The sequence below is a fragment of the Passer montanus genome, unplaced genomic scaffold, assembly GCF_014805655.1.
Source record: "Passer montanus isolate IOZ18808 unplaced genomic scaffold, ASM1480565v1 scaffold27, whole genome shotgun sequence".
NCBI classification, from domain to species: Eukaryota; Metazoa; Chordata; class Aves; order Passeriformes; family Passeridae; genus Passer; species Passer montanus.
Window position 1 is genome coordinate 9481093 of NW_024367372.1, and position 24960 is coordinate 9506052.

The 24960-nt window shown below is 41.8% G+C and overlaps 2 protein-coding genes and 1 long non-coding RNA gene across 6 annotated transcripts in view; 2 read left to right on the plus strand and 1 right to left on the minus strand.

Moving 5' to 3' along the window:
• Positions 1-403: 403 nt before the first annotated feature.
• TMEM251 (transmembrane protein 251) lies at positions 404-4458 on the minus strand. Its single transcript, XM_039712560.1, has 2 exons — positions 4340-4458; positions 404-2509 (listed from the first exon to the last, which is right to left on the minus strand). Exon 2 carries the CDS (start codon positions 2491-2493, stop codon positions 2098-2100), a length of 396 nt encoding a protein of 131 aa, XP_039568494.1. The 5' UTR covers positions 2494-2509; positions 4340-4458; the 3' UTR covers positions 404-2097.
• On the plus strand, positions 4427-6006 carry LOC120503735. The gene is made up of 3 exons (XR_005627828.1): positions 4427-4758; positions 5649-5719; positions 5893-6006. It is a non-coding gene; the product is annotated as an uncharacterized LOC120503735 (long non-coding RNA).
• Positions 6007-19019: 13013 nt separating this feature from the next.
• Positions 19020-24960, plus strand: part of ITPK1 (inositol-tetrakisphosphate 1-kinase) — a 141977-nt gene continuing 136036 nt past the window's right edge. The window contains exons 1-2 of one of the 4 annotated variants that reach the window (XM_039712532.1): positions 19020-19193; positions 19474-19646. In XM_039712532.1, coding sequence (XP_039568466.1) covers positions 19552-19646 — 95 coding nt within the window. In that variant the 5' untranslated portion in view covers positions 19020-19193; positions 19474-19551. Of the gene's footprint in view, positions 19333-19473; positions 19647-24960 lie in introns of all 4 variants that reach the window. The other 3 variants (XM_039712530.1, XM_039712531.1, XM_039712533.1) reach the window with 3 other exon arrangements.

Sequence of the window (24960 nt, forward strand, 5' to 3'; positions counted from 1 at the left end):
GTTCTTCCTATCATTTTCTATTTTTGATGCTTCCTCTTATGCGCTTGACTCTTTAAATAATTCCATCTGCATACAATGTAACTGTTCAGTTTAAAACTACAGCGTCAAGTTAAAAACAGTCCAGCCAGAGGTATCTCTCTTACACAAAAGCAAAGAAACAAGGGGATTCAGTTTCATCCAGCAAGCCCCAAAATTTCAGGCTGCAAACAAGTAATTAGGGCACAGAGCATAAGGGGACAACAAAAGATAAACTGGACATGCACAGAGGGAAGGACATGAGCACAGGCTACAGTAATGACAGGCAGCACTGCTGTCTGGCACCAAACATGCAAAAATACCCCAGTAAAACAAAAACAAACAACAAAAAATGAAAAGCTGTTGATAAGTATCTGCATTAATAGACTTGTGTTTATAAACATTGAAAAGTTTTTATTTTATAGATAAATAGCATGGTGATTTTAAAAGTTGAGAAACAACACAACTTAAAAGCTTTGATTCCCCAAGATACTAACTACTTGTCAGAGTTTATAATTTACTCTTACTCCAGCACACTAAGATGGCAGCTTCCTCCTTTTCATATTGCACTTAGAACTCAAACCCTTCTTGCAAAGGCTACATTGTTTTCAGGTCCTAGCACCAATGCTGACAATTGAAACCAGTGTCTCAAAGTATCTCCAAGTGCAAACGGAAAGTTTAAGGTGTTGGAACTGCCATGCTCAAACACAGCAACAGTGAAAATAGTGTTCTCTTTCCAAAGCAAGAGAAAGACAACACTCTCCAGGATTCCTTTAAAGCAGTCACAAATAGATTGGCATTTGTGATGATTTGGTATGGACAATCATACACAGTTGAAGTTATAGTCAAGGAGTTTAGCTCATAATTCTTTTGAGCCTACTGCTTCTGAGAAGTGTATTTTGCAGTTTTCATGTTGTTACTTTCGTCATGGCTGGGACAAAAATTTAGTTATTCTCAGAAGAAACAAAAATGGACCAAAAGAAAGAACAGATTCAATCTTATTCAAAATATGCTGTTCCAAAATAGCACTGAAAAATAAGAGGCTGAAACTATGGCAAAGAAATCTCAATGGAATTTCAGTATGACTGAAGAAATTTACATTCATTACAAGAATGAGAAGAAGGTACCTTACTTCTTTGAATTTCTGGAAGAAACATGATTATCTGTCTTACAACCTGTTAGTAGCATCCCCCAAACAGTTAACTTTCCCAAATTCAAAGTTTTTCCTAATATATCAGTTCTCTTAGAACACAGTTTTTCATGATGTCAGGAGTGAAATTAGAATGGTCATAAATTTCAGTAACTTATAATTTTACAAGCGAGATGACAGGCGAAGGAAACACAAAAGAATTTTGTGCAGACTACAGGCCAATGCCAGCATAGGCTGCTTTTGATGTCATAGGAACAGTTTAATACATCAAGGTTCAGGCCTATGCCACTCCTCACTGCCTGCCTACTACAGTGTGGGACTGCTGTAACTGAAAACAAGTAGGCTACCACAGAAAAAAATGTAGTTTTTCCCTTTAAAGGTTTGCACAAACTTTATTCTTTGCTTCCTGTTTCTGTATCTAAACTTATTTTTTAAAAATTCCTTTAAAACAGCACTGATGTAGATAATCAATAAAAAAAAAAAGAAAAAGCAAAGAATTGTGTTAAGTGCAGCTTTTATAATCATGTTCTTAATTTCTTTTTTCCTTTTACATTTACCACAAAAGAAGTATCTTTTCATTGATTTCACTCCAAGAGAAAACATAGGAAATCACTTTTTTGCACAGAGGAGTAAAGTTGTGGACCAGAAACTTGTTTCCCCACAGGACATTTCAGATGGAGAGCTGCAATTTTGCATCATTAAGGCAAAACGAGGAATACTTCCATCACAGGTCTGTCCCACTCTGGCCACTCCATAGATCCATAATTAAAAACCTTTGCAGTTATTTGTTTTAAATAGAAAACAGTCATTCTCTTCATTGCTTATCAGTTTAAAGAAAAGGCTCTTTCCGGCCTTCACTCAGAGCTTCAGTCTTGTGATTAGATCAAGCATATGCAATTGCTTCAAATCAGCAACAGAAACTAGCAGTTGAGCTAAGTGTCAATTAGTTGTAATCTACTGATCTGATTAGAGGCCTTCACAAATGTTTGGTGACGATTGCAAATAACAGCCAAGCAGATAGGAATGATGCAATACCCAACAGTTTTGGGGTCAGCTCTTGTACAGGAATAGAGGAACAAGAACATCTGTAAGTACGGTATTAAAAATATTATCGTCCACAGCCAAAACGGCAGGGATAGCAGCCGTACTTTTAAGGAGTGTGTCCATGTGGTTCCTTCCTGTGGTTCCTTGGGGTGTTGCTGAATGTGCTCCAGTGCTAGTTTGTTGTAAGTCTCGTTGATTTCAAAGACGTAATAAAAAGCAGCAGCACTTGCTAACAAGTACAGCCCCACGCCAATCCAGCCCATCCTCTGGCGGAAGTTCATCATTCTCCATGCTCTGCACCTGAAACAAAAGGTGACAGAAACATTCAGTACAGCTTGGAAACAGAGGGAACAGATGAACCTTGCTTTTCATAAGTTAACTTTCTAGAACTTTTCATTATACATTAGTTAAAACACACACATCAATTTCTGAAGACCTGAGTTTTCTCTACATCATAGAAAATCATTACTCTGCCAGCAACAGGTTAATGGCAACAACACAAGAAGGTCCACTGCTGGCTCTGGACAGTTTAGGGCCTGCTGGCTATCAGGACATACCTGGCTTAAGTGAGGTACTCAGGGAATAAAACAAAAGGCATCAATTGGGTAAGTTACTTACCCCATCTGTCCTCAATGTCTCTAGACACAGAGTGGGCATAATGTAAGATTTTCTATAAATATGTAAAGTTTGCAAAGTTCTTTGATGCCTGCAAGACAAACATGCTGCTAGACAGCCAGTACCATCACTGCTTCTTTGTGGTGCAGCAACATCCACTTCTGTTGAGCTCTAGCTGAGTGCCCATTTATGAACCACAGAGAGGGATGTTTTCAATTTGAACACGAGGTTCAAGGGTTAGGCTGTACTGAAGGCCCAACTGCACAAATTATTGGAGCCCCACAGACACTACTGGGCTCAATTTGAGCTGCTTCAAATCTCCAGCTGGCCACATGGGTCTAGCTGACTGGAAACACTCTTCAAAGCAGTCACAAACACTTCAGCTGGAGTGTACATCCACGCAAATGAAGTCATCACCTCTTCTCCTCCAAACATCCCTTGCACAGGGCAGGGAGAACCACTCACTGCTTCTCTGCACCTTTAGGGTTCTCCAAAAAAAAAAACCACCTTTTTCAGACTCCTGGGCTTTTACCTACAGAGCGGTAAAATCCACCTATGTCGTGCTGTTTTAAGAAAATACATCCAGCCTTTAAAATACCATGCAGAACTGCTTACTTAAAAATGAATTATGCACAAAGAACAGTAACAATTCATGGAAGCATTCGAGAATTTACCATAAATGATACAAAATCATTACACCATTCTAAATCACCCTTTTTGAGCCAGACTAATTTGGCAATCCTACTTCCTGATTTTACATAAATGAGGAATATCCTCAATCCTGACGTGACAGAATCTGATCAAGACAGTCCTAGAGAAATCGTTCTGGCCCTCAGACTCCTGCATTCATGGTGACTACAAACATTCAGGGACATAAATACCTGAGAAGGAACAGCAAATACCTGAAAAGGAACAGTAAATACTTGAGAAAGCTATTGCAGACTTAAGTAATGTCAACTTCTCGTTCAGCTGATCCTTCTGTACAACTCAGCTGCACGTTTCCCTTTATTACCCCGAGTCAATACACGTTTAGTAGGACAACTGAAAAATTGTTGAAAGGAACTGTTAACCTATAAGGTAGAAACTTGAACCCCAGGTCTGCGTTTACCCGCTAAATGAGCCGCTGTTTTTTCCAGCAGTTCGGCATAGCCGAGCTGGCTCACGAGTTGTCGCCTTCGAGGAAAATAAACCATCATAAGGCATGTACATACTGAAAACATAAACAGCATCCAAACAGCAGTAGATTTAAGCAGGTAAACACAGCGCGTTTCGATCCTGCCCTTGAGCAGCAGCCAGAAGAGGAGCCTTAGCTCCCGGTTACATCGAAAGAGACCGAGCTAACAGAGTCATCTCATTGCTATTCTCCGTTTTCAGACCCAACTCCAACCTGCAGCTTTGGGGCACACCCGCGATGCTTCCCGGACCCCTTCAGCCCGCGGGGGCTCTGCCCCGCACGCACCGCCCGCCGGACCCGCGCTCCGGGCCACACGCGCCTCGCCGCCGGCAGCTCCTTACCTTCCTCCGGCGGAGAAGGAGGGAGCGGGAGGGCGGCGGCGGGCGGCCCGCTCCCCTCAGCCCGCGCCGCGGCGCCGGGAGGCGGCGAGTCCTGCGGGCGGGCGCGCGCCCCTCTGTGGCCGGAGCGGCCTCGCCCAAAATGGCGGCGCCGGCCTGAGGGGCGCTCGGCTCCCTCACGGGGCAGGCCCTCGGTGCTGTGTTCTGGCACAGGGGCGGCGTGAGCCGTCGAGGGGAGTAACAACAACGATTTCTAAGGAAGTTACAACAGAGACTGAAACAGTTCAACAAATGGCAAACGCGTAGTCAAGCCCCAGTAAATGCTTATATATAAACATGACGTAGTAGATTATTTCTATTAAATTAAATTATCAGGAGATATTATATGCTTATTATCCCATAGCAACGCGGTTTGGGACCAGGTGATCTTTAATGTCCATATGTTTCTATGATCTACTGGGGAAAAGCTTTTAATGATCCTAAAAGATCATTTAAATTGACAGCAAAATGAATACGGTCAGGTGTGTGCTGTTCCATGAGGCGACGATTTTGGGAGAGTTTGTGCAGAACCTGTTTGCCTGAACTCGGGAGCTGTGACGTGAGCTCCGTGCTAGTTAATGCTGAAAGTGCCTCTCATTACGTGTGAGGTGAAACCTGTTAGTGAATTATATCCCAAAGTCATGCGAAAACTACCCTTTCTTATTGTGAAAGCAGCAGTGGCCACAATTCACTCTCATCAGCTGTCATTAAGTTGAAGCAGGCTAAAAAAGGGTTTTAAAAGGAATACCCAATAAGAAACCAAAGCTAACAAAACATTGCTAAAGCAATGGCTTTTTTTTTGTTTGTGTCTAAATACATAGGATCTTCTGCCGCTTTTCTTGGGGAGGTAGTAGGTGCATGTGACACAGTATATAAGAGCTGCTGCTAAATCAAATCCATGATGGATTACAGCTGCTGTTTCAATGAAAAGCATTAGAAGCTGGTGTTTTGGATTATAGTCAGGACAACTGATGAAGAAATGCACAGAGCTGCAGATATCAGTAGAGAAAAAGGACACTTTTTGAGAGCCCACAAGAGTCAGAAATACAAATCCCCTGTCATACAGCAACTTCAAATTAAATTGTACTGTTTTGGGTTTTGTTTTTTGGGTTTGGTTTTGTTTTGTTTGTTGGGTTTTTGTTGTTTTCTTTTTTGTTTGGTTGGTTTTTTTTCTTGTTGTTTTGGTGGTGTTGTTTGGGGTTTTTTTTGTTTGTTTGGAGGTTTTTGTTGTTGGGGTTAATTATTATTATTATTGCTTTAATGCTCATTGAAGGCCCAAAAGTGACACAAGATGGCGCCCAGAACCACAGGCAGAGCCAACCTGAGCAACACCCTGACTCCCAGGTGAGAGATTTTACACTTTACCGTCAGTCGAATTAAGATTTCGTTATCTTTCATGAAGTTTAAATAAACCATTAGTGTAGTTCTGATGACAGATGTAGATATGAATAACTACATACAGCTAATTACCCCGGGACACGTCTCTCAACTAAATGCCATTCTTTCCATTCTTACAGGTGGTGAGGTCCAAGTTGATCTAAAAGTGAATAAAGTTCCTGTGTGGCTGACAGACCTTCCACTCAAGCATGGCTGTATTGCATTTTCTTATATTGAGGTTAGAGTTAATGATGAACTAGTTTATTTTAAAATACCCACCTAGATGTCAAAGAGGAGGCTTCCAGTATGAATTATGACTTCTTTGTGAATGTATGGCTTGGCAGTGGATACATGTGCTTAGTGTAAAGCCTGCATTTGCAATTAAGATTCTGAAGAAGAATCAGTGAAATGTGGACCTTATTCCTACTTAAGAAGCCTGTCTTTTCACTGAATGGTTGGAGTTGGAAAGAGAGGATGGTTTAGGATTTAATCTGCTTGTAAACCAAGTAGGTTAAAAAACTCAACCAAGGGTCTTCTGTGATAAACATAGAGCCTGAGATTGTGGCTTTAGAAAGAAGGATCTAAAAAATTTGAAGAGTTCTAACAATCACAAGCTGTCTTTGAAAGCTAAGGCATAACACCAGACAGAGTGATTTGTAGTATTTTTAGGCTAGATCTCAATCTGTATAAATTCAGTGTTATGCTTAATCTCTACCACAGTAAAGGAGGAGACAGAGCAAATAACTGAGGGTTCATTGGTTGGTTAGTTTTAGCAGCAGGCCTCTGAGGGGGGAGGGAATAATTCCAAAATTAGTAGGACAAGAAGCAACTGTTCTCAGCTCTCGACAAATTCCAGTCACAAGTGCTGGTAATAATAAGGGGAAAGAACTCATAACTCTGCATATTGAAATGAGAACATACACCTGGTGAGACTCAAAAGGATAATATTGAGCTTGGGAAACCAGAGAAGATAGAAGTCTGCTGAATCCAAAGGAAATAATATTTAACAAACAGAATCAAAGAATTAATCATTGGGTTTTGTAGCATTAAAAAGAAGTGTTTGACCTAGTTTTGACATATGATGTATTTTTATAGAAATATTTGGTTTATTTTGAAGGTAAGGCAGAAAAGCAATGGAGCAGCAAGAGCTGGCTGCTCCATAGAGGGCAGGAACCAAGCATAATAACACAGGTGATGGGCAAGAGCCTCACTGCCCAAGCCCAGTCCCACAGAGCCTGAGCAGGCAAGCAGGGAACATTGGATTCAGACAGGAGTACAGAGCATCAGGCAAGTAACAAGGCAGGTCCAAGGTCAAGCTGTGAAGGCAGTCCACAGGCCAGGGAGTGAGCCAGTGAGAACCACGGTCAGACATCCAGACATCACCTAGCAATTGCCATGAAGGTCCACACTGATAAGAAAAGACTGAGGTCAAGCTAGGAAGTCAGTCTGTGACTCCAGATAAACATGGTGTGGCACAGTCATGGCTGAGCTGTGGACACACACGGATACAGGTCAGGCATGAGCTGAAAGCACAGGGCTTGGCTAAAGTGGGGCTCCTGAGCCCATGGGAGGGGTCAGGTGAAGATTGTTGGGGCTATTAAGGCCTGTTAGGATGTTTAGGATCCTGACAAACTACTTAGGATAAGTGAGAGTTGACAAGAGGAATCAGAAGGGTTAGTGGTAATCTTTAAATCAAACAAAGCTTTCACAAGTCAGTATTAATAGAATGTCTTTCCTAGGCTTAGATTTTGGCCAAAATAGAAAAGTAAAGGTAGAATATCTGAGATGATTACAAAACCAAAATTAGCTGGCCTTTCAAATGGAAGGCAGAAGCTGAAGGACAGAATGCATCTCACATCCTTTTGGGTGGATCTTATGTTTATATTTGGCAGAGTTGTAGTAGGTTCTCACTGATAAGTAATCAAGGAGTGAGACTCTAGTAACAGAGTCATTTCTGTCAAGATAGCATTTGCCTTCCACTTTGTAGGACACTGATTTGTGATTCATCTAAAACATCACATTCTGGATCTTTTCCTTCTTAATCCTAACTCTAAACCAAACTTTTGGCTAGAGAACTAGGATCCTTACAGACTACATATATGTTGGGATTCCAAGGAGAAAACTCATGTGAATTTTTATCAGTGAGTGCATGAATGCACAGAGTTTTTCTGCAGCTTGTAGCAGTTTTACTTATTAGATGTAGTTACAGTGAATTTTGTAGTATCCTGTTGTGGTGTATTAAGTTGTTTCGATCAGTTTCTTATAATTCAGTGTGAGTCCAGAACATTAGTTTTCTTCAATTCACATGCTGTATTTTATGTTTTATGAATCTTTAGTTTGTATTTTAGAACTTTTGTTTCTTCTGAAAATAAGGCTATAATATTCTGATTCCCTTTTTTTCTTGGGTGGTTGTTTTGTCTGCACTGCTGTCTTTCTTTGAACTTTTTTCTTGGAGACACCAGTTTTCTTATAGGGTGTAGCACATTCATTTGGGAACATGCAAGAAACTTTTTTATAGGATTGAATTTTTGTATTTTATTTTTTCTCATTTTAAATTGAAATAGTATATTTGCTTGGTTTGGCTACACTGACCACATGAAGCTATTCAGTGAGCTGAATGGTGATCTTTATCACTTTTGACTTACTTTGTTTACTTTGAATTTCTGGGACCTTAAATTACCTTAATCTTAAATTCTCAGTTCCTGAAATTCAGCTTCTACCGTTTGTTTTTTGGCAGCAGCTGCATCTGAATTAGGCTTCAGGCAATCATGTTATCCAGCTTCTTTGAATACCATCCATACTTTGTTCTTAGTTGTAGAAATATTTATCATCTTTCCAACAAACTTTTTGATATTTACAAATGGAATAGCTATTTCATACTCTCAACCATCCACAGTAAACATCTGCCAAAGGAAGAATTACACACTAGAACCCTTTGTCAAAGTGCCTATAAGGAACTGAGTCTTTTATGGAGAAGGGCCTTGGTATTTTAGACAGAACTCTTCACTACACTGATGCTCCTTTTTCATTACTTACCTCTGAATGTACACCTCATGGCTGCATTATTCATTATTTACCTCTGAATAATACCTTGTTCATTATTTACCCTCATGGCTGCATTGTCTGTGGTAAAACAATTCCGGCCAGAAAGAGATAAAATCTTTGATTTACATTCTCCTTTTCAGCCAGTTACAAAGTGGCTTCCAAGTTGAGCAAGAACTGACAAAATATACTGAAAGGATATGGCAGAGGTGCCTGGTAACTGACTATTCCTCTCTGGGGCATTTATTCAAACAGAGAACAAATACAATTTATGCAGAAGCAATGCAGATATTGATCTCACAGCTCCAGTGATATGACCCAGCATTGTACTGGCCTTGGAGGAAACAGAACTTTCTTGCAGAATTTTTGTCAAACCAGTTTACAGTTATAAATTGCATTTCAACAAAACCATTATTCATTACAATTTATTGTTTTTTATTAAATCCCCACAAATAATAGGAAAACCACCCCAAGTCCACTTCCAAAGCCACTATTAAACTCCTGAGAATTCTGCTTTTCCATGTTTTCAACTAAAGTTGATACATACTACCAGAAAGGAAGAGTTATTAAATTTCCATGCTGAGTTTGCTGCTGTCAACATGTTTGGTCATATAAACAAGTTTAAAAGACCCATGTTAAAACAAAAAACAGAATCCTTCTTCTGTCCATACAAATAGTCCAAGAAAAACATCTGACCATATCAGAGTGACTGCTCCATCCTCACAAGAGGAGTGATCTTTTTTTAAATTTCCACTCATTGCCTCTCCTTCAGTGGTGCTTATGTGAAGCAAGTCAGTAATACCATAGAATTATTTTACAGATTTAATTATTGTCTCTTCTGAGATTCCCACTTTCCAGGGTGTACCCATCTTGTATACTGTAAACTGTATGCAGCAGGGAGTATCTATATTTAGATTTTCCAGAAACACAACTTTCTTTTACTAAACAAATAGTGAAAGAGCTCATTTCAGATCAGGCCTTTTCCCACGTTCAAAGGATCACAACTTTTTTGCATAGACCAGGATGGATGTTTGGAGGTGGTAGACAGTATATTGTTTAAGATTTCAGAAACAGACCAAAACAACAACAACAAACCAAAACCAAACAAACAAAAACAAAAAGAAGCTTCAAAACCCCAACAAAACCAAACCAACCAAACAAAAAGAACTTTATGTCTGTGTCTTTTAGGAACCTTTTCCCTCTGTCCTGTTAGGGCTTAGGAATTACCCATAGTTAGTGACATTAAATTTACTGTAAGAGGCATATGTGTAAGATATCCACCCATATAATGTGAGGCTTGATAGATTCTTATTCACAGAAATGTCTGCATAGATTATAAAAAACCAGAACTTGTCTGAGGCAGTGGGAAATCACTGTCAGAGGTAGGCTGAATGGCAGAAGTACCTGCTGGTTTATCCAAGCTCCAGACCTGCAGAGCACCTCGTTTCTCATTGAAGTGCTCAATGTGAGCTCGGCTGTCACAAGTGTACACTGTCAGCTCAGCTGAGAGGCCAGCATGAGAGGGGAGGCTTTCATACAAATGTCATCAACTGGAAGTAAATCTTCATCCTCATCTGCATGGAGGGCTCCTGTTGTTGTCCTGTTGTTTATCTTTGGTGAAAGATAAAAGTCTGTTCACTGTAGCTGTGAAGCTTTTAAGTACTCACCCTTTTACCTGAATTTGCCTTTTTCTGAAGCCCATGCTAGAGGTCTGTACCAGAAATCAGCACAGATCCAGAGAATGATTCAAACAGAGATATTAACAGCAGTTGATGGTTACTCTCAAAGACAAAACTTCAATAATTTATCAATAAGTAAGTATTCGCATTTCATTTAACAAAAGCACATTAACCAGTATTTGCAAATCTTTAAAGCAAAAGTCATTATGTTTTTTCCTTACTGTGCAGAATTTTTAAGCTGCTGCTCTGTGATATATAAAATGAAATTTCATTAATGCCTACTGTCATATATTCTGTCATATAATTCCAAGTGTATATTTAAATGTCTCCAGCTTAGCACATTTTTTACTGCATTTGTTGGCATTCTTAAAGACGGGAAATGTCCACTTCTCCTCACAAATATATGCTCGATTTGCCTTTCACCAACACAATGTAAGCATAGTCATCATAAAAACATGAAGGTAGTGGGAGAGTAAAGAAATACACTGCTATGAGACTGTAAGAAGTGTAAGTGCATTCAAATCAACACCTTCTCCACCTGAAAAAGTATCTGGCTTAAATTAGTGTGTCACTGTAGGTGCATTTCTGCACTGCTTTGTTTAATAGGAGTTAGAGCACCTCCATTCTAAAATGATGCCTCTACACAGTGCAGAGCTTGTTTTCCAGGAGTTTATAGTGTTCTGGGTAACTGTGACCAGCTGAAGTGTTTCACCACTGAATCCACTGCATAAATGATGATGCAATGGATTGTGACACAAACTTAAATCTATCCTGATCTGGGTGTTGAAGCAGAGGTTACCATTTCAAGGTTTTTTCATCTTCTATTCTGTCACTCTTTTTTCACTAGGTAAAAACTATAATTCTCAGGTTGTTGGCAAGTTTTTGAAGTGCTACTTCTAAGAGCTCTGGTAAAACAGCCTCTGAAGCAGTGGAAATTCTTTAGCTTGGTAAAATTAGGCAGCCTGATACTTTTCTGGAGTGGCTTCACACAGTGAAAATGCTTAGAGACTTGGCTAGCCAGCACTGCACTGGTGGGTGAGAACAGCCACCCTAAGCCAGAAGGATCAGAAAGAACAGTAGAACAGAAGGTATAGATGCCCCTTCTTTGGAAATCTGCACAAATAAGGCCTCCAAAACCCCACCAATATTAGCCAGCAACACAAGAGTTTCATAACTGTAGAAAAATCTATGGCAGCTGCAAGTTCTCCTTTCCCCAGCTGTGTGAGTGATGCTAAACCAGTCTTTTGGGGCTGTTGTCATTGATAGCAAGTGAAGATGATTAGCAAAGAGGTGTTCAGGTTTGAAGTCTCTCAAGATTGAGTAGGTGACATCCTCTGCCAAGACTCACATGCCTATTATTGTCTCCCACCCCAATCCAGGCTTCATCATCAGATTGTGGTCAGTCCTTATGGCAAGTTATATTGGTTTGCAGAGTAGCCAAAATCTAACCTGAAAGCAGTGTCAACTTTACCCTCAAGACATCTGGGGCTAACTTCTAATTCTATGACTTATAAAACCATTTTCTTGAGTATAGTCCAAGTAGCTGAAAAATTACTTACATGCTTGCAACACTTTTATGACAGCTCCTTGGCACATCCTGAGGCCTCTGCCATCTAAATGGTGGCATGAGTACTTTCCTCTGGTTTAGGCTGTTCCTCAACCTCTCTGATTTCTCCTAGCAGTGAGAAAGAAATTTTTCCTCTATGTGAAAAATAATCCCACTTCATGGGCTTAGTGCAAATAATCACTATACACAGTGCTGAGACCTCAAGAAGAATATTCTTCTAACTTGTCCTCCATCTGATTTGTTTACCTTGTTTTCCCAAATAAATAAAAGAGGGAGTGTGTATGTATCTATATTTATTGCACAATTTCAAAAACAAGTACATAGACCTCTTTTGGACATTGAGCTTCTATAGGTATTGGGACAGTTTGCACTTGGGTAATGAAATTGGGTTCTGATGAAGAGAATAGGTACAATGTTAGCTCATCCCTTATCAAACAATGGGAATCTTCATAGGCACAGGTTAGGACAAACTTTTCATCATGTGAAAAGCTTTCTTAGAGGTCACACTAGAAAACTGAGGCTCAAGGCAAGCAGTCTTCATCTGTTCGGTCACGAGCATTCCTTCCCCTCTCCAGAAGCTCTGAGAGAAGGGAAAATCCCAAAGGGCAGCATTGGCATTGTATGTTCAACTCTAAAGGCTGCTCTTGTACATGTGGTACATTAATATAAAGCACAGAAGTGGCCTGTTCAGAACCACTAGGAATATTTGCTGTGATCCTGTCTGTGGAAGTGTCCCTTTTAGCTGTCAGAAATGTGACTGGCAAGCAATACCTGTGCAGGCAGATCCAAAATGACATTCTGGGATTGTAACGAGTCTTGCATTCAGACATGCTCATTGCCTAAGCTGTATTTACAGACTGTCAGGCCCTGAGTATATGAGAATAAATTTAATAGCACAGTGATACAACACGTATTAATAGAATTTGTCGTCTATGCAACTACAAGTGTCTTACAGGATCTAGGCAATCTGAAATGTCTGAAAGTTTGTGATTCTAAATGAGCTATCTATTTCACTTTACAAGCCTGACCCTCTAGTAAATGCTCAGAGCTGTAAGCAAATTGTTGTCTCAGTTGATTTATTCCAGCTCTTTTTGTTGATGGTGGTTTGGCTTGGTTTTTTTGGCTTTTGCCTTTTACACTACAGCCCCTGTTTTCTATAACTTGTCTCCTAAATTTTCAATTCTTTTCTACATGAACTTTTTCTTTCAGAAGGGCTGCTTGTAGTAGGATGCAGAAATGGGATGTTACAGGACAGAGTGTTGGTAATGTGGAGGAGATGTACATGTACAGTTTAATCTTTGTATATGAGACTGCTACTTGAGCAAAAGTGAAAAAAAGTCTCTTTTGGTTATTGAGTGTGGCGATTAGATAATGTTTTGGAATGCACTCTGAGTGGGAAAAAGCCAAGGATGGGGGGTGACTGGTGGAGCAAGACAGGTTATATTCCTGCTTCCATGAGAGTAGTAAGTAGGAGTCAAGTCAGTGCACCCACCATTGGTGTGTAAGTATGAAAGGTTTGTGAGCACAAGAGGAACAGCACCTGACTCAAAGCAGGGCTTTCCCAACTGTGCTTCTAGATTATCACCCAGAAGCATCTTTAGTTAACTTCAGGATAGTTGTGGCATGTCCAAAAGAACTCTTGTCTGTCCAAGGGAAGATCATTTTGGTTAGGATTGAGGTTGTTTCCAAAAGCTGTTCTACATCTTGCTGATGAAGCTTGAGTTTCATCTGTGTGTCAGTGGCAAAAATGAGGTGTGTCCTTCTGCAACATCCTCATATACTGGGGCTACTGTCAGATGGATTTGGTTTGTTTGTTGTTTTGTTTTCTTTAATACACTAAAGTTAGTTTGCTTTGGAATACTGCTGGCATGGGCTTTGGAGATGCTTCTCTGCATCTATTATTTTTGCACGTGTAAGACTATACATTGTGGTAGCTTTTGAAAAAAATGGAAATTGCTGCCCTTCCCAGAGAGGAAAGCCAGTGTCTCCTGATGGGACTGTACAAAATCAGCAAGGACAATGGCTTGTGAACTGTTGGTGAACTCTAAGGAAACATTTAAACAAAACAGGAAAAGGGTCCTCAACCAGTGGAGCCATGAGAAGAAAGTGCAAGTGATGGTGTAGCCCACACCGGACTTGTATCTTTCCTGTTTTCTCAGTTTTAGCAGTTTAAAAGGTTCAACTGTAGCCCCAAAAAACTCATGGAAATGGAGAACCACTGGAATGAGGAGATGTTCTCTAGGTCACCTTTAACATGCTCTCAACAGAAGAAGCAAAGACAGATGTAAGCCAGCAAAACATGAGACAATAGTGGTAGGATTCATATATATCCAGGTCACTTTATATGAATTTATATACATGAGTTATGTGTCCATGTCAGTCTGATTTATATTCATTAATATTAAAAGAGCTACATTGTTTTTTTAAAAAATAATAAATTACAGCAATGCAAAATATGTGGTAAGATGGCTCATTTTGCTGTAAGCGTGCTCCCAGAATTGTTATAGGTACTAATACCACCTGATTAAAAAATCACAAACAGCTATAAGCAGAATAACTCTCTTAACATGAAACTGTAGGTGGAGAAAACCTCACTGCAGCCTCGCCTTATCCAAGTCTCACAATCCAAACCTTAATAAACTGTGAGCTTACCCAAATCCTTCAGAGAACAATCTTTCAAGATTTCCTTAAACATAAAGTTTGAATCATTTTAACTACACTGAAGCAATCACCAAAGTATGTATATCCATATGTGTGCATTGAAAAAGTTTGCATGAGCATTATTTCCACAAGGCTGCTTGCCATAGTAAAAGGCAAGAGAGCCACAGTAATGCAGCAGTGTGTCTGTGTCCACAGTTGGGGTTTGACTGGCAGAACTTATTCAGTTTAAAAAAATCTGCTCCTACTGACATAATTATACTGGCACAGGACTTTGTCATCTTTTTTCTCAGCCACACAGGTTTTTTGTGGCTTTAAATTCTTTATTCATTGATGAAATGCTTTCCTTGGTTTATGAGCTTATACAGAGTCTGTCCCCAACAGCTACATGACAAGCAAGCGAACTTGGCAGCCAGACCTTTTCTTGCTTTCCTGCAGCAAGTACATTCATCAGAGCTCAGGATAGAAAACTTTTTGAGCTGTATATAAAGTAAGATGTACCTTCTCGTAAAGGTGATTTCCTTGCAGTTTCAAAAAACCCCATAGTTATCCTGTTTTCATGGCTGGAACAGAAGAGCTTGCTGTGCTCAGTGTGACAGGCAGCCATCTGAGCAGCACTCCACTGGGGCTGATGTGAGCTCAGGAATTCTTGAATGGCCCTGCACGGGCTGGTCATCTGCCAGGCATTGTTACTCTCTTTTGGAAGGTTTTTGAGCTTTTCTAGCTGAATTCCTTCTTCTGATCTCAAAAAGATCAGAAATACCAATGAACCTCAGGCAGTACTCATTAATCTTTCCTTTCTTTATAAAATCAGAATACTGAAGCATAAACTGCATAGGTTTTCAGGTGAGTGGAGGAGTAGAGGTGAACCATGCCTTCCCCATCCATGCTGCTGCTGTGAAGTAGGATTGCCAAAAAAAGAGGCAGTTTGATCCCTTCTCTTCCTGGCTTCTTTTTTCCAGCCTGTTCTCTGCCTTGTGCCACTATAAACAGGTAGAGAAAAGAACAGTGATCTGGATTAAGGAATTGGTTTAAGCTAAGACTTAAATACTGTTCTCAACTTCTGGGTTTAAGTCCATCTAAGTTCCTGGCTTCCTTATTCTGTTCTTGCACAGCCACAAAAGCATATGGACTGTTGTGAAGGAGGGCTGTGGCAGCTAGAGGGGGTCCCTCCTGGGAGCCATGAGAGCCCCACAATGGGCAGGTGTTGCATGGCCCTTGGCAAGGGATAGCCGTGGTGTGTTTGAATTCAGACATCAGAAATGAGCTTTCACCCCCAGGACTAACCTTCACTGATTTATCACTTAAAAACTGCTGGCCAAGACCACATTCAGAAAAGTTCTAAACAATAGCTGCGGGTATGTGTTTTGCCAGAAATTAGGCAAAAAACAACCATAAATTGTAGAAACTCAGCTTCTGCCACACACATCCTCTAGTGAACCACTGTGCAAAGAAGTCCTGTCTGTCCTTTGGTGAATCTTGCAATGATTAATCAGTTGTAGATGTAGCAGAGACCTGAGGAAATGGCAGCCCACCATGCTTCTCATACATTTCTCTCTGGCTGCCTCACTGGTGATGACAAGTTCCACAGGCTGTGCAGCACCTGGACTACTCTTAGTGTCTCTCTCAGGGCCCAGAAGGAAGCTGCAGTGCAGCACATGCAGAGTTTTCTGTGTATTCCCTCCTACCTACAACCTCATTCCAGCAGTGCTGTGTTAGCACATGGTCTGTCTTGGTGGTTTGACTGACTGGAGAAAGGCAAGACCTGTTCTATACAGAAGGCTCAGCCCACCCTCCTGCCCATCCACAGCACAGTAAGAGCTATCTTGTAATAATAAAAAATGCAAATAAAAGTAAAAACTAAACTGCAGGCAATGTAAATCACTTCACCACCTTCTTTCTGCTCATTGCAAAAGATCCTATTGTTACTTCTGCTGGGCGCTGAAAAAATAATTCAAAAAATATTGAGAAAATATACTTTGATAACTAATTAAGTGATGAGATGTCTCATTCTAAAATGATTTTCTATGGAATTTTACTAACTTGTGCCACATTGCAACTATCCAGCTTGGTCAGAGCCCTGTATTTGTTGAAAGGGTTAGAAGACAAGGTGTGAGAAGTTCCAGCTAAACAAGGGAAACCTGCTTTGGCCTGTAGCTGAAGCTTAGATGAAGAGGAAGATATTTCTGATTGCTGGAGGGCTCAAGATCCTAATCAACCCTCACCCCTTTAATTAGCATGAAGCAGCTCATGAGCTGCAGCTTACGGAGTTGGGCCACTGTAACAGGAATAGTCAGCTTGCTCCTGATCAGGAATTGCATAAATATTACCCTGGGGCTTCCTGTGGTCGCAGGTTTGGCATTGCCTGAACAAGCTCTGCAATGTAAACAGAGGATTGTAATTTATTTAGCACCACTGAACAGCAAGATGCAGTACAGAGGCACATCAGGTGAAATGTTTCCCACATCTGCAGCTGTTCAAGGGTTAAGATTCAAAAAGTATCATTTAAAATTAAGGCATTTACCAGCTTTCTCCTTCATAAGATTGAACCTGGTCTTTGATATATGTCATACAAGTTTGTCTGTATTGCAGCAAAGCAAACTCCTCCTTTTTAGTGCATGTGCTTCATTTCCACAGGAGCTAGGAATGCACAACACCTCTAAAAACCTGCTCTCCCCCATCAGGAAAAAAATACATAAATATTTCTGCAGACTGTGTTTTAGATTGGTCTGAAGCCATGATATTTCTTACAAAAACATTCAGAAATAAATAATTTTGAAAGTTGGCTTCAATAATTTCATGTTTCAATACAGTCATATTCTATTCTGATACAAATATAAATTTTGAGCTTAATATATTGATGCAAATTTTAATAAAGTCTAAAATGAATCCAGTGAAATGATAGCTGAAATAAAGCACTGATATTGGCAAGACAAAACACTTCATAACAAGAAACCCAAGTAAATTTGTTTCAGGATTCTTATATTAATATGATAATGTTTGATAAAGTATTATATTTTTGAGTTACAATTTCTTCCAAAATTACCAAAAATGTTTAAATATCAGTGAAACATTCTGCAACAGGAATCATGCTATTGAAATAGATTTACTAATTCTAATTACATTAATTAATAAACTGAAAAAATGTGTGAATATGATTAAGATAAAAAGTGTTCTGTAAAATAAAGGTTAGAACATAGCAGTGGCAAATAAGATGAAGGAGAAAAAGAAAGATATTTATTCCTCAAAGCAACCACAAATGGAGAAAAATACTATGATATAAATTTTCAAAATCCATTGGTATGAGCTGTTTGCAGGTGGTTCCATTCCTTGCCTGTTTGCCAATATACCCTTGGGTCAAGATGACTGCACTGTTCATGTCAGCAATGACAGGAATGTAAAATGCTTTCTACCAACTCCCTAAATCAATTACCCCTTTCATATTTCTTAGGGCTTTCACCCTTCTTTCCTTAGCATGGATACTTCTACCAATTCTCCAATACTCTGCTGAAGTTCTAAAGCCGCATTTGCTGTGGCACTGTGAGTCAGCAGAACTCGCTGAGCAGTTCCCACTGCTCAGGGCTCCAGGGCTGCTTCACAGAAAGCGTCATCGCAGAAGCATCGGCTGCACCTCAGCTCAGGATTGCAGGTGCTGCAATCCAGCCCCTCTGTGAAGGACATTGTTGTTGTAAAGGCCATGCTTTCCATTCCTGGAGAGACAGAGAAAAATGTTCACGCTGAAATCGTGATCATTTCAGAAGAAGGAGAAAAACAAAAACGGGGAAATGATACTTGGCTGTGAGACAGCACAGTAATTCAGACTGAAAGATTCTTCTTCTAAAATGAAGCACAGAACAGCTGCCTCAGTATTTAGGGATGCACAACCCAAAAATTAGAATGTGAGTCCATGCTTGCATTACCTGCCTTCTGCCTCTTGCAAAAGAAAGTTAAATATCAGATAGCTATTACTGCAAACTCTGTTTAATCCCTTGCAAATTCTGGAAGAAGGCTTTGCAGTGAAGACTCATGTTTACTTGGAACGTTTTTTCTGTGAAAGACGTACTGACCAAGTGCTTTCAATAGCACCCATAGAAAATGTAAGTACTGTGTAGAACCGTTCCTCCCAAAGGAACCAAAATCCACGGGGCATCCACGGGGCATCCTCGGAGCATCCACGGCCCCCCGGCCGGGCCAGGCCCAGAAAGGGGCGCTGTCTCTTTAAGGCGGCGGCGCGCGCGCCCCCTGGCGGCGGCGGAGCGGAGTCCGGGGGCGGGCGCGGCCCCGCGGTGCCGCGGCGGGGCGGGAGCGCCCCGGTGCCCCCGCCCGCGAGGTGGGTGGGAGCGGAGCGGAGGGGACGGCCCGGAGGAGGAGGAAGTGGAGGCGGCTGTGAATAGCGGGCAAATGGGGAGCTGAGCGGCTGCAGCAGCAACAGCAGCAGCACCGCGGCCGCGCAGCAGCAGCAACAGCGGCGGCGGCGGCGGCGGCGGGCACGGAGGCGAGCTCGGCGGCGGGGTCCGTGCGGGCGCTGCGGGCGTGCCGCGGGGCGGGCGGCAGCGGCGGCGTGCCTGCTCGGCTGGCTGCTCCGGGGCTGGTGCGGGGAGCGGCTTCTCTGTGCCTCGGCGAGCTGCCCGCCGGTGCGGGGAAGGGCCTGCCGGGGCTGCCTGCCTGCCTGCCGGGGCTGCCCCTGGCGCGGCGCGGCGGAGCAGCGGGGCGGGCGCGGAGCAGCGGCCGCCGCGGGGAACCGGCTGATCCTCCTTTCTCTGCTTCTCTTCCAGCCGTCGTTTGGCAGGCGCCGAGCGCGAGCGGCAGCCGCGCTGCCCCGCGGACTGGTCGCCTGCTCGCGGGGCGGCACCATGCAGACCTTCCTGAAGGGGAAGCGGGTGGGATACTGGCTGAGCGAGAAGAAGATCAGGAAACTGAATTTCCAGGCCTTCGCCGAGCTGTGCCGGTAAGGAGGCGGCCCTCGCCGCGGGGAGCTGGGGACGCTCGGTGCTCGGCCGTGGCCCGCGCCGCCCTCGGGCGCACCGCTCTCGGTGCGTGGCTCCGCGGAGCCGGCTCTGCCCGCCGGGACCGGGGCCGCAGGGCTCGCCGTGCCCCGGGCACCCCGCCCCGCTGCCGCCGGGCCGGGCTGAGCGCTCCTGCTTCCCGCTCACCTGGGCGCTCCAGGGAAACACTCTCCGGGATGGTGCAGGGTCCCCGTGGGTGTGCCAGGGCCCGGCACAGCACCGCGTTACTGCCCGCCTGGGTACATTTCTGCCCTCTGCTTCCAGAGGGGTCTCTGGTATTCCCGTTGAAATAGGGTCATTTGGGATCTCTGCGGACCCACTTCCAAAGCCGAGTTATTATTAGAAAGAGTCAAACGTTTTGGGAAGAACTTTCCTTCAAGTTGTGTGAAAACACGTAAAATTAGGGTCTGCAAACCCCTGAGTACGCTTGTATTCCATTTGGGATGTGAGTGAGACATCTGAAGATGGTATAACTGTCTGAGTTATGCATCTGTTTTGTGCTGTCCCAGAGGTAAAGGTTAGTTTGATAAGCTGTCATTAGACTTTATCTGAATAGCTTAGAGGATAATTTTTGCGGTATATTACACAATTTTATTATTTAATTGGGAGTTTAAACTCCATGTGGGTCCAAGGTCTTGTGACACATGCATTACAGCTACGGGTACTGAATAATAGCCTTTTATTACTTCATTCTAATACTAAGTTTATAACAAGGAGACTAAATCAGTTTTGATAATTGAAAAATATGCTGCAAACTTTACAGAATATATTGTATGAGACTTCAAATGCACTTTGTTTAAAGCATGTCATGCTAAAAACACCAGTCCCTGTGAAATTTCTGTTGACAGCACTTGCTTCTTTCTGTAAAGATGAAGGAGGCAGAGCAGAAAACTGTTTCAAGAAAGTGACAGAAACTTTTACATCGTTTTTTTGTACTTGGCATTCTGTATCCCCCCTGTCAAACTTCAGCAAAACCTACTAGCCTTTTTTAAAGTATAGAAAGGGCCACAAGTTCTGGTTTAATGTCTAATTTCATGTGGTTCTCCAAGCAAAATTCTTGTCGATGAATAATGCTAAATTTTGCACTTGTAGGAGATTTTAGGTTAGTTTTGTGATGCTCAAAACCACACTTTTACCTTTATTAGGCATACAGAAAGTTTTTTAGGGCCTTGAGGTATGATAAAGGCCGTTTTTCATGCCTGGAAACGACAGTGAATCTCAGAAAATCTATTAAAAATTTCTTGGTATTATGTTCTGTACATTGTTATATTTAGCAGTCTCCAAAACAGACTTCTCCTCTGTTGTCCTTGTTTCTCTTTTTGACTAAGTGCTTTGCTTCCTTTTTCTCTACCGTAGAAATTCCTTACACTTCCGTTATGTAATATGGATCTACAATTTCTTTGTGTACTATGCAAACTTATTAATAGTTTTGGGTCATCATGCTGCTGTGGAAATTGACCCCAAAGTGTCTCTCTTGCTACACTTTACTAATTTCTTGGTGAAAATTAGGCTACCTCATCCTGTACGGGCTAAGCTCAATTTGAATAGTATTTACAGATGCTGGATAGAGATGGCTGTTCATGCATGCTTTGATACTTTTAAAAGCATTATTGCCATTTCTGTACAAGCAGAGATAAATGTTTGGTTTAAGTATCAGTACAGTCATTGGAGCACATTCTGCTGATTATCTTGGATGCTCTATTTTCATTCCTAGTAACTTCTATTGACATCAAAGGGAAGCTGCGTTAATTGAGGCAAAGATTTAAAGTATTTTATGGATAATATCTACTAGATAACTTGTGTGCTTGTAAGCTCTTTTTGCTGTAGAAGAAGTCATGCCAAGCTTAACATACGTCTTACTAGAAATCTTGTGTATGATAAAAAACAAGACAAGCATACTCATTCCTGTACAGTGATTCATGTGTTAGAGTGGACTATGTAGTGTATCTGTCTGTCTATGTGCTTTATGGTGACTGCTACTTGGAATTTATTTGCCTGTTGCCTAGGGATATACTTTCTGGATGACTACAAAGTTCAGATTTGTTTGTATGAGTTTGTAATGAAGCAGTTATATAGTCCAGGAAAGTAAGAGGAGCCTCCTAATGAACTCATGAAGCAAGGTTTAAACCAGGGGAATTATTAGGATAAGGAGAATCTTTATTTCTTTACAGTTAACCAGGGCAGCCACTTCTTGTGCAAAGCACTGACATCCTAAAGAGGTCATGGACAGACATTTCAAAATCTGTTCAAAGCATTCTCTGAGAGACAGAGTCTACGTGCTAGACTGCTTTCTGAAGTGTGGCTCCAAGTTTTAGGTTAGATTGTCTAGCTGAGATGAGACATTAGCCAGTGTGAGTGGGCCAGAAGCTAAGGTGTAGCTTTGGGGTGTCATGGCTTCAGCTTTCTGCTCCACAAGTATTGGGCAGGAACCTTAAATACTTTCCTCTTGTTGGTATCCATCTTGAAACTTTCTGTATAACTGACAAGAGAGCTGTTCTGCCTGAACAGCAGTGTCTTGGGACAAGGGAATCTTCCTCTTATCAAAGGCCTTTGCGTTCACCTGCATGTTTGGTCCTCACTGTGACAGACTAGATCTGTCCTACTTGAGCTGTATTCTTTGTAGAGATAAAGGTAGTGCCTGTGGTTGCATATACCTTCACATTTATAGCACAGACCAGTAATCCCCAAATTGTTGAGTTGCACCCCAGTGCAGACCTTAATGCTTCTACATCTCCCTGGGGATTCTGAGCAGAGTGATGACCAAAAAGGCAGTGTGTTTTCACAGGCCTGTTGCAGAGAATCAGTGATTTCTGAATAGTGCCTCAAGAGCTGTTGACTTGGAGGATAGAATACTTGGCCTGTCACCTGGGAAGCCTGGTTTCAAGCGTGTAGCTGATGTCTCTCAAGGGAGACCAAACCTGAAGATGGGCCAAGCTCACTCTGGTCCTCTGTCTGAACCTGCCACTGTGTATAGAGAGGGGTATGACTTTGCTCCCCAGTACCATGTTAGTAATTCTCCCTGCTATGTCTGAAGCACTATGGCAAGGGCATTCCTTTGGGATGAGGTGTGTTCTCAGTTCTGGTCTGTTTCCTGAGGTGGTTTTTGGTTTTGCCCAGCAGCTCTTTTCTAAGCTGCTTTGTAAGCTGACGTTGGAGCAAGACTTTTATGTTGTGTTCCACGCATCAGTACAGTTTCAGTGGTGAGAAGAGAGTTTCTGTCTCGGTCTTTCTGATAAGAAGGCATTCCTGTTTGAGTTGTGATACAGGGTTGAGCTCTTTTGTGTGGAACAGGGCACTTGGTACATGTTTCATATACTGTCAGGCAATTTATTACTATTGACAAGTTGTCCTGTGCTTTTAGTAAAGCTGCTCGAACACCATGCTTTGTGTTGCACTTGGAATTATCTGCATTCCGGCATATATGCTGCAGCTGCTGTTCCCTGAGTGTAGGGTCCTTGCAGGACTGCAGCTTGCAAGTCTGGTTGGTGCATCTCAAATAGACTTTCTTGTGAATCTTTATGTTCAGCTCCAATAAGACGGTACAGTCTGAGACTAGGTTGCTGTCTGTTGTCAAAATATAGAGTATCTATGCCCTGCTGAAAAGTAAAGCAAGGTGTCTAGGCATTCCTAACAGAGAATTTAAGAGCCTGTGATATAAGTGTGTAGTTGTGAGGTTGTCATGTTTCTCTGCTGCTACTGAAAGGAACAGTTCCTCCTTTCTCTGGTTTCTTGGCCTCATCTTCTGTCTCAAGCTGGGTTTAATGGTTATGCAGTTGGCAGAGACTTTCAATCCAACCAGTTCCATGCTCATCATGTTGACCTTGGAATGGCTGTCACTGTGCAGGTGCATGAACACTAATATGAGGTTAGGGAGATGGAGATGCCACATTCCATTATAGAGATGGGGGAGCTGTGTGAATGTCATATGGTGGTAAGGACTCTTGGATGCCCATGTCATAATTTTGTAAAATACACCTGCTGCCAGGTCTCTGTGGACATTGTGAATGAAAAGACTCCTGCTCGTGGCATATATGTGTAAAAATGCATATATCTACTCAAAAAATGAGTTGTGTCTGTTTGGCACCAGTTAAGATTAGTGAGGTGCAGCCATTTACAAATGTTTCTTTGCTCTGTAAAAGCCTCCATTTCCTTGGTAGCTGTTCTGCTTGTCAGCTGTTACTTTGGTCTCTTCTGGGAGCTCTGGAGATACGAGCAGTAAGGTCATGGCAATATGAATAAGTTATAGTGATGTGAAGTGAAATACACTTCACCCAAGAGGAGACAATTTCAAGTCACCCAATTCTAAATGATAAGCTACTTCTCAGTTATTTTGGATAAAAGCATTCGTGAGTGCAGCTTGTAAGTTTGCATGGTAATGTGCTAGCTTTTCTGTGTATATACATAAAAAGTCAAAATTTTATTTTAATGGTATGTGGAAAACAAATAGAAAAGGAGTTGAAGAGTTGCCTGAAGATGTAATTCATGTCATAATAAATCCCACAATTTGATAGAAGAACTGTGCTTGTGCACTCTAATGACCAGATTATTTGTGGCAAGATTTTACTCTGCTGTGTTTTTGTTGCTGTTGTTGTTTTTTTTCATAAAACAGGGTGAAGCATCTGGGAGGAAGAAGTTCCTCAGGAAATGACAGACATGCTGAGAAACTAAAATTCTGCCCACAGAAAGCAGTGGAAGCAGGCTGATTGAGTTATACCTTCTAGCTAAAGGCCAGTCGTCTTGGTTTTTAGTGAGCAAGCCAAATTGTCATCTTCCCTCCTTGTGAGATCATCCATGACAAACTGATAGCATCCCCTGACACGCAGGAAACTGAGTTGTTTTGGTGCCAGGTGCTGCCCACTGGTGAAGACTCTTGAAACTTGAGGCCATGTTCCTGAATTGTGGCCTGCATCAGTTCAGCAGTTCAGCATGCCTGGGATTTAGCACAGAATTTTGGTTATGTAGCTCCAACAGAGCATCTGTCACTGTGCTGAAGTAACTTGCTTATGACAGGCCACTGTGGTGTGTTGCTTTGTTGGGCTTTTTTAATTGAGTTATGATGAAGCTATTTTGAGGCTGATACCACGTCAATCTGCTGAACATAGCAACCAGTGATGTTTTTTTCTACCAAAATATTAGTATGTCTAATTTAAATTTCTTTGTTTGGGTTATTTTTTCCTTTTCTTTAGGCTAAATTGATTCTTCAGCTTCTGTCCATTTAATTTTTGTGATGAAGTTAAGTTTTATTTTAGGACATGA

Coding starts and splice junctions, on each gene's coding strand:
- TMEM251 (XM_039712560.1), bottom strand. CDS start 2,493: ATGATGAACTTCCGCCAGAGGATGGGCTGGATTGGCGTGGGGCTGTAC.